The sequence below is a fragment of the Taeniopygia guttata genome, chromosome 2 (assembly GCF_048771995.1).
Source record: "Taeniopygia guttata chromosome 2, bTaeGut7.mat, whole genome shotgun sequence".
NCBI classification, from domain to species: Eukaryota; Metazoa; Chordata; class Aves; order Passeriformes; family Estrildidae; genus Taeniopygia; species Taeniopygia guttata.
This window is the reverse complement of record NC_133026.1, coordinates 129,512,852-129,522,779: the sequence shown is the minus strand read 5'-3', so window position 1 is coordinate 129,522,779 and position 9,928 is coordinate 129,512,852. Positions and strand designations below refer to the sequence as shown.

At 39.0% G+C, this 9,928-nt stretch overlaps 1 protein-coding gene across 1 annotated transcript in view; it reads right to left on the bottom strand.

The window, feature by feature from the left end:
• Positions 1–2,103: 2,103 nt before the first annotated feature.
• Positions 2,104–9,928, bottom strand: part of CPQ (carboxypeptidase Q) — a 144,037-nt gene continuing 136,212 nt past the window's right edge. The window contains exon 8 of the mRNA XM_030266453.4: positions 2,104–2,605. Within this exon, the coding sequence (XP_030122313.4) occupies positions 2,445–2,605 (161 nt within the window). The 3' untranslated portion in view covers positions 2,104–2,444. The remainder of the gene's footprint in view (positions 2,606–9,928) is intronic.

Genomic DNA, 9,928 nt, shown 5'->3' with positions numbered 1-9,928 from the left:
TCTTGAGTTGAAAATTGACCAAGTGATCCATGTTTAATGGCCACTAATTGGAATAACATAATTGTTACATGCTACACTGAGCAGTGGTAAAGATAAGCTATTGCACAGATGGTACAAAAACCCACTGGGAAAGAAATTAAATTTATTAGCATCTCCTCATTTATGGAAAGTTTTGAGAGAGGTACATCTGAACAGGCAGATTACCAGGAGACTACTGTGAACAGATGAATTTTTAGGTCTGAGAACTAATACACATCAGGAAAAAAAAGGGTGAATTAGACACAATGTCTTATTTTAATGAAATCTGGTTTTACAAGTAAATATATTTTTTTTTAATTTCAGAAATAAAATATTTTAATTTTCATTATTTCTATAAAAATAACATGGCAGTTGTGATTTTTGAACATTTTTTTCCAAAATCAATGCTTCTCTTTAGAGCTGTGTATCTGAACCTGACATGAAGGTTGAATTTTCTTCAGGGGCATCATGGTCTTAATTTTTACAGTCTATCTTACATAGCTGTGTTCCTTTTGGCCTGGGAATGGTTAATTTTCTTATTTAGGAGCTGACAAGCACATCTTGACATGTGCTGTGGTGCCATGTGCACACTTGTAGTGCTATTCTCCTCTCTGTAGAGGAGTATTCTTGACTCCAGAGATTTTCCGTTTGACTTGAGGCAATGGAGAAAAACACAAATAAACACAATTTCCAAGAGAGCACAGGTTAAGATTTGCAACAATATAGGTAACTTCACAGAACATCCTTCTGAATTTCTGATGTACAAAGCCTGATACCCTGAGGGAAAACAATATGGAATAATAATTCAGGAAACAGCCAGTCACATTGTGTGAAGGACAAAAGGCTGGATTTGGAGACAGCTGAGGATCTGTCAGTGGTGAGCACCTCCAAGTATACTCTTGTCAAGCAAAAAGAAACACAGGCACCACACCTTGAAAGCAGAGGAAATCTTTGCTAACTTTATTTCAACATTATTTCTTTAAAAAGATAGAGCAGTGTATCTCCAGGCAGCTTTTGTGCTCTTGTAATGATTTGGAGGGGATATTGAAATAGTTAATAAATTTGATGGAAAACAGCTATAATCACAGTAAACAGATACCATGATTATGAATTCTATAAAAATGAATTGCTCATGATTCAGCTATTGCTCAACAGCAGAACTGATTAACAGCACTAGGGACTGCCTGATATTTGGTATAATGCTCCATGTTTGTAACATTAGTTGTTTGGTGCTGACTACATTGCAGCAGTTATTCACACACTAAGTTTGCTTGTTGTAAAATTTAAAATCACAAACAAGGATCACGTCACAAGGAAATGAGCAGCAATCATACGCCCTAAAATATTCCCCCAGACCAGTTATACCTTCTCTCCAGATATGCCTAAACTCATCTGAATATTCATCATCTCAGTAAAGCAAGTAAAAACCCAAACCAACAAAGTCTATAAGAATCAAATCCCAGGTTAATCCCTCCATCAAAGTAAATTTGTACCAGCTTCAGCACAGGAGACCATCCCTGCAAGCGAGGGACAGCTAGGAATGGCTGCAGGATTCTGAATCAAAACCTGCTCTTACATTTTGTTTGGATATCAGCTGGCAAGTACTGAAGGTCACAAATCACAGCTGTGTGTTGTTTCTGAAACATGGCATTTCATAGAAAAGCTACCACACGAAATTCTCTGCCTGTCATGATGGAGAGTCTTCCATGAGAAAGAAAAAGACACACATGGCTTTCCATGAGAAGGTGCCCAAAAAAACACAGGAAAGCTGGGAATCCTCTTTATATCCTCTGTGTCTTGGTTTATCTGAGTCTTTGGTGAACCTCTCATAAGACCTAAAAATGGACCTGAGTGAAGCTATTATACTATTTTAGCATTTTGACTATAATTTGACCATTCTACTATACACTACCATTAAAAAAAATGAAATTAATTTGCCCTATAACCTGAAAACTTCTAGAAACTACAGTACTACCTCAAAACAGTGAAAAGAAAGAGCTGTTTAGTTAATAATAAATAATCTCAATGCATAGAAAGAAAGACAGAAACAAAACGAGTATATGTGAACACAAAATCAATACACTATTCTGATGAAAAAAATTTATTTGGTATATTTTTCCTGCTGCACAAGATCACTGTGCATACAAATGGTTATTATATCATAGTCAAAGAGGTATCATATCTTCATTTAAAATATAAGAAGTTCTTAAAGGAATACATTTAAGTGAAAGTCACAAATGGAAGAGATCAAAACAGCAAAAAGAAGCAGGAATGCATGCATAAAAGAGAGTGTGTTTTGAGGAAAACAGATACAATAATAAAGCAGAAAACCAAGGGTAGTAGAATTTACTACAGCTACATTCCACATGCATTAGTGGACTTACAATCTTTACTGAAGAACAGAAATCTTCTTTCTTGCTGTTTTATTACCTTGGCAACATATCCTCCATGTCAGCAATTACATAGGAGACAACAGTCCAAACAGCAGCACAGAGATTCATCTGGTTTGGATCCTGAACTGTCATCGTGTCCCCTTGAGAATGATGAAACCAGAAGTATTTATTGATGTCATTATACAAGCTGGCACCTACAGAGAAAAATGGGCAAAGTTCCATTATAGGAATACAAATATTTAAAGAGGAATATAAACTTGAATGTGTTCCTTGGCTGTTAATGATTAAAGACACATGCAACTGTATAAAATTCATAATACATTTGAGATAAAATAACTGTACAGAGCCATACTATGTGCAGTTTGTAGGTTTTAGGTTAATTGACTTGTGTGAGCATGACGCAGCAAAAATGCACACTGGGGAAAAGCCAAGCTTCCCCTGGGAGACTTGTTTCCTCAGCAACAGTATGCATCCATTTTCTTCTGAAACTATCAGAGTTCAAGCAGGAAAATCCCTACAGTAACCCCACCACAGCGCTTCCCCTGTTCTCCACTGATGAGTTACAACTGATTTATGAATTCTTTCCCTGCTGTTACTTGTGTTGGGGAACACTTAGGAATTTGCTTCTGTTTTTGAGCCCCGTTACATCACAAGGATGTGCTGTTCCAGAACAAGTTTCCAGATAATCTGGGGTATCCCAGGTAGCCCAGGACTACATTCCTCTTACAGTCAGGAGTCCTCATCAGCTGGGCCAGAAGCAAGTTGAGTGAAATCACAATTCTTCCCATTCAGGAACAACTGATTCCCTCTGGGACCAACTGGGCAAGGAAAGGACTATTTTTCTGCAAGCCAGGTGGGTTCAAGGAGCACAAATAATTCTTGCAAGGCATCTGTCAAAGCCAAAATGAGCTGTAGAAGCTGCCACCCAACTAGGAGCTGCAGCAGAGATGCTGGCAGAGGATTCTTATCCTGGCTATTCTCTACTCCAGTACCCATTGACCCTCTCTAATCCCCTATTCCCTTGAATTTCTTTCTTTCCCTATTCATTACCTTCTGCCTCTCCTCCAGTTTTATCAGCCTCTATCAGCTTTGTTGTAATGTCAACAACCATTCCAGCATTAACAGAATTCCACATCAAATTTTGATAATAAGTAAATTTGATGTTTTTCCCCCACCACACTCATTCACTCCTTGCAATTCCTTTGCCTTGATTCCTTTGTCCTGCTCCCTGACCAGGGCTAGGAGGAGCACAGTTTCCAGGGAAGGACTCACTTAGCAGAAGACCCACTCCTTTCTTGGTCAACAAACCCAGAGAACTGTGTGAATTCACAAATAAGAGCTATGGGCTCTGGGCAGAAACACAGACTGAGGATACTCGTGCCATGCCAAGTAAGAAGGAAAAAAAAACAGGACTGTTTGACTATAAAGATGAAGTATATCAATTATTGATATATTTATTTACATGCAGTAGAAATCAGTATCAGATGATGAGGGCTTTGATAAACTCATGTGTGCTTGTAAGACTTACTGTTATGATTTTTCTTGGTTTTCCTGAGATGCCTGAAGCCTCTGAAGAGAATGAAAGCAAAATTTCCCGCAGCATAACTGTACATTCCTATAATACATATCTTTTGATCACTGAAACAATCGTTCAGAACGGAGTCCAGCTCTCCCTGTGGGTAACAGGCATGTTTCTCTTGCTGTAACGGAGACTGATTTAGATGGCTCAGTTGACTGATATTTTAGAGAGATGGAATAGAAAGTTAATGCATTTCAATTCCATCCAAGGTGAAGATCCTTTCATAAGAGAGATGATAAGCAGAAAGACCAAATGCTGTAGCATAAGGTTATACAGTATTATGATTGATTTCATTTTAAGAAGCTCATATTGTTCTTAAATGACCTATTTGCTCCTGACTTGAAGCATTGCAATCCCACAGAAGTCACTGGGTAGGTATAGGTGCTGAATTATGTTCTAATAATTTTAGCATTAAATTTATGTCAAGTCATAGTCACTTTTAAAATTTTCTTCTGAATCCTTTTAAATATATGCAATCATAAAAGGATTGAACAATTATACATTCTTTAATTGATGGACTTCTGTACTACAGACACATTACAAGTTAAGCTGTTGAGGCAACTCCATTGCTGGTTTTGAACACTTCTGTAAGACTCAAGACAGAAATTGCCCAGATTTTATCGTAGAAATTTCACTAATCAGAGTAATTATGGATTTACAGAATTACTTTATTCCTGCGAGTGGAAAAAAAGCAAACACCCTTTGCTTTGTCATGTTTAAGTCTCTGAAACACTGGAAAAGATATTTTTTCTCTGAACTGATTTTATAAATCAGAAAATTATCAACTTTGACATCAAGCAATTACAGTGCAAGAAAATGAAAAGGTTCTCAAACTGGCTGTGCTGTCTCTGTCATGTTATGGGCTAGCATTGAAGCCAGTGACCTGCAAACATCTTGAGAGACTAAGGAAAAGACCGTAAGAAAGCAGTTTTAACCTCTGTAATTAGAAACTAAAGTGAAAATTCATGTTCTTGGCTTTGAGCACAGGAAGAGTTTACAGCTGAGGGCCTCATGGAAACAAACCCCTGGACATGAAGCACTCTGGGGCACAGATATGACTGCAAGCAATTTTCATGGCAAGGAAGTCTCCTGCTTCACACTTGAGACTCCCCCATGCTGATGTGGCTGCCTGCAGACATTTCTGCTGCCAGGCTGCAGTCAGACACTGACGAGTGCCCTCTCCCCAGCAAATGCACCCGGGGCTGAGAGCAGCCCTTGCCAATGACCGTGAAGAGGGAAGTTCTGCAGGGCCCTGCAGACTGCAGTCAGGCTGGGTTACCTCCATAGTCCATGGGGACCTTCAGCCTCTTTTCTAAAAATCTAACAGAAAAAGCAATGCTGTGAGCATAATTTGTTGTTGTTGTTATTGTTTTTATGTAACATTTGTCTCAGGAACAATAGTCAGTAACAAATAGGGGCTTATTTTTACCAAGCTAGGAGTAAAGTAACAGAGATGAGGAGTCATGGCTCACAGACCTACAAATTATTCACCCATGTCCATGCTAGCCACCTAGAAAGGCAACAGCGTAAAGCCTTGAAAGAGTCCATAACCTTTAATTAAGTACTTAAAAACCCTCAGTTGGGTGGTGTTAGGTAGGTGTGTACCATATATCTAATTCTGATTTCCAGGTGGAACCAATACTTGAACAGAAAACCAAGAGATGGGCTAGGTGCTACACTGTCACGTTTCATGCACTGTTCTCCTATTCCTGCGTTTGCAGAGCAGCCATAAAGCAAAAAAAAGGCAATGTTTGCCAAACAACCCTCTTTAAGTGTCCTTTTTCAGTCTGTTAACTTTTACCATGATGCAAATCACATGAGGAACACTGCTGACCAAAAAGGAGATCAGTGAGAAAGTGCTTCTAGCTGGATATAATAGGTGCTGTGGCATGAAAAGAGGGAAAGTTAAAATCTGCTGCCAAAAATTCCATACATATTACTTGAATACATCAAAAGTACTGGAAATTAAAAACAGAAAAAAATAAATAATTTAAAGCTTCAATAAATAATACAAAGATAATTCATAGCACCATTACAAGGTGACAGAAAACCCTCTTTAGCACAGCTTAGTTACCTAATATAATGCGTGCTACTGTATCAGCAGCTATCAAGTGCTATTGGTGATCCCCCAGGGTCAAACACTAGGACAAGATGCCCAGAGGGGCTGCAGAGCTTCCTTCCATCCTTTGAGATATTCAAAGCCTGAAAGATCATGGTGCTCAGCAACCTGGTGCAGCTGACCCTGCTTAAGCAGGGGAGTGGGACTATGCAAGCTCAAGGGGTGCCTGCCAAACTCAGTCATCCTGTGTCACTCTAACCCATGGTGCCTGGGGTCTTGCAGATATCTCTCAGAATTCACACAACATTAAAAAAATTCTAAAGTTCATTCCTGTCATTTGATGAGCTCATTTGATGAGCTCTCTGCATAAACAGCTATGTCATGCTTGGTTTGATGTGCTGCATAAGGCAGGTTAAAGCAGCTGCTTTGGTAATTCATACTGACCATGTGTTTTTAGTAATCAGCTATCTAAGAGTGTCTTGATGAAAATACACACACATTGAGGAATTCTGAAAAACAGTCCATTCCTTCTAGCTTCTGATCTCAGCATGAAATGCCCAATGCAAACACTCATTAGCTGATGATAAGGACATAATTTTCTTACAGTGTGTTCATATCAAACACCAATTCTTCACACATTAATAAAGTGACAAGGTCTTATTGCCAGCTTAAGAAGATGAGATGCTGCTATTGAGGAAAAAGGATGCATGAACCACAAAAAGAATGATGGGCATGTCAATGATGACCACTGCTTCTTGTCACACTCTGTCAGGCACTACTGCCTTCATAAACACTGCTGTCATAACTAGAATGAAACTCTATTGCCAGATATTCAAGTACTCAAATTACTGTCATTTGTGCAAAAAAATGACTGGAAAAGCAGATGATTATGAGAATGCATACAAAGGCAGTTTCCATAAAACTGTGTTCCATAACCCACAGATATCTTCAAGGAGGAAAGCATGCAAAGCATGCGGTAACTTCAGAGTAATTTTACATCTTAAAACATTTTGCATTACACTCCTCCCTACATTTTCTTTCTTTTCTTTTTATACCCCAAACAGCATTCAATTGCCAAAGGAAGTCAAATGTCACTTGTGGAGTCAGTACACGTTTGCTACAGAGTCCTATCAACAGCTTCCCAGTTGCCTTTGCTTTCAAGTGAACTTCACAGCTGTGCTATCAATCTTTCAGATACAATGGGAAAATCCCCACTGTTTCCATAACCTCTCTTGGGTGTCCTGGGTCTTCAGTGTTACAGCTACATCTCTGGGACACTGACCTCTGCATGAACATTGCCTTATACAGTGAAGTTAATATGCTAATGATTTCTAAAAAAAAGTGTGTAACTTTTTCAGGTTTCATTTTATAGCAGTCCCTAGAGGACCTGACACTCCATTATTTTTTGTGGTATATACACACCTCTCCAAAGACAAAATACTCCAGTTCACAACACACACTCTAAACAGACAAGAGGGACTGAAGGATGAAAGGGGCATGCAGAGATGAAATGACAGATTCATTTTCTCAGAGCAGCTGAGAAAGGAATAGGGGCCAGTCATCTGAGCTGAGGCCAGTGTCCTGTTGAGTCAGCTGTACCACCTCCTAACAGCAAAGTTGGAAATGCCTTACTTAACAAGGCATAATTTGCTCAATGTTTCAAAAAGTTTGCAAATAGAAAGGGGTTATAACACACATTTCGCTTGCATCTTCCAAGTACCTCTTTGAGCTTCACCTTCATGTCAAGACAAATCTACATGCAATCAAAGGTATTGATTGCTTCTAGTAAGTTGACAAGATACCAGATCCTGATATGAAACCTTATTTTTATGTCTGCAATGATTTCTCTGGCTATAAAAGACTTCTTTTTCTTCTATTTATTAAATACTGCTTTTGCTTCCTGCTTTTTCTTTAAGAAACAGGAAAAATGCTTTTACTTAATTTTCAAGTTTATTCTAATCTCAGACCTTTTTCATGCCAATGATACTATTAAGGAATGTACTAAAATTCTATAATGCCTTAAAAATAAATCAAATCCTGATGAAATATACATTTTTTTTTCTTTTACATCAAGTACTCAAATATAATGAAATAAGAGGCAAAGGACATATCACAATCTCCTATGCAGTTAAAAACAGGTATGTACCAGGAAAGCATAAACATGGAGGTTAAGAGCATTCTATTCCTCACACACAGTAATAGAATCAATAGCCTCTCCCTTCTCATAACTGGAGCATTTCTGTCTCATACATTTTGAAAGGTCAAAACTTCAGGGCAGAAGTAAGAAGACACATGGCTTTTCCTTCAAAGGAGAGGTGCCAAAGACCTACAAAAGGAAAAATGGATGAAAGAAAGGAACAGGAACAATTTCTTATTTTATTTTTATTTTCATTTTGTGCCTTTCCAAAACCTAGCAAAATCACAAATCTCAAGTGGTCAGGGAGTAAATCTGCTGCAATGGTAGCTGTGTTCAGGATGGGTTGGCTGGAATGCTCCATAGGTGCCTCAACATCTCTTTTGCTGCAAGCCCTGTAGAGTGTTTGACTGCTTGTTTTAGGTGTTGGACAGATGTTTAGTGTACTGTCCCTGCCTAACCTCAGTCTGCAGAACTACTACTGTAATGAAAACCCAATTATTGTGGGCATCTCTTGTATGTATTTTGGTGGTCATATTAACCTCTTCCTTTGTGGGATAACCTGTAGCTGACAGCTCGCTTTAATGCCAATTATTTCATTACCCATTTTCAAGTAATCAGAGGCAATGGAGAATGCTAATGCTGTTTAGTGGGGCACTGACAGCATTTGTTTTCTTGTCACTTAGTCTCAAATGATAAAATTACAGGCTAAGTTGCTTGAGTTTCATGGCTACCAACACTGAAATAGTTTCCAGTACAGAGCTTATAAATAACATCAGAAGCCCTGCTGTTCCACCTCCTGAGTCACTCTCTCAAAAGTCTTTAAAATTCATGATTCAAACAACAAGACAGAGGGAAAGCTTTCAGGTGGTTGTTTCAGTGACTAATTAAATGAGGCTACAGTATAACGGAGACAATATGAAGTTTGCATTACTTCTGGTTTTGCTTAATGCATTTCAGAATGAATCCTGTGGATACACTAAACAGACTAAATTACAGCTCAGGATTATCACAGTTATTTTTTGCAATGCATTAACCTTTCACTTAGTGCATCAGAGGACCAGTGACAACGGGGGATCCAACCTAAACTTGCATGAAATGCTGTGAAATGAGGTGCCAGGGAAGGAAGCAGTTCTACTTCGTAGAGCACAGGCTGACTAGACTCTAAAATAATATCCTGAACAGCCTTTGACTGGGGAAAAAACCCCCAAAACCCCAGATAACTCTTCAACGGTAAAAAGCACTGGAAGTTCTTCCTCCATTCATCCAACCTCTGTCTTAAATTGTCAAGGTTCCTTTTTTTAATAAAAAAGAGAAAAGGGTAAGTGCCCCTAGCTGGTGCTGCTAAACATGACCCATTAGAGGTTCACTCTCTGGGATGGAGAGATCCTCCACAGGCCCACTCATCACTAACTTTTGGACCTGCTTACACTTCTGCCCACAGCTCCCTGTGGCAATGCATGGTGTGCCTGAACATTTCCCGTGGGCTCAGTACAGTTCTCACTTAGTGAGCTGTAGGAGCAGCACCCTCCATTTTTTCATTCAGCTTCCTACCACTGGTGGCTTAATACAGTTTAATCACACCTACTTAGCTGATTTTTCCCAAGCTGAGTAATCCTCCTCTTGCAGGAACTATTCAGTATCTCTGAGGATGCAGGCTTCTGGTGACTCTTCTCCCTTTCCTAACTGTGTTTCACTGTTCTTGAGATGAGAAGCCCAGTACTGCCTGCAAACAGCAGCACATG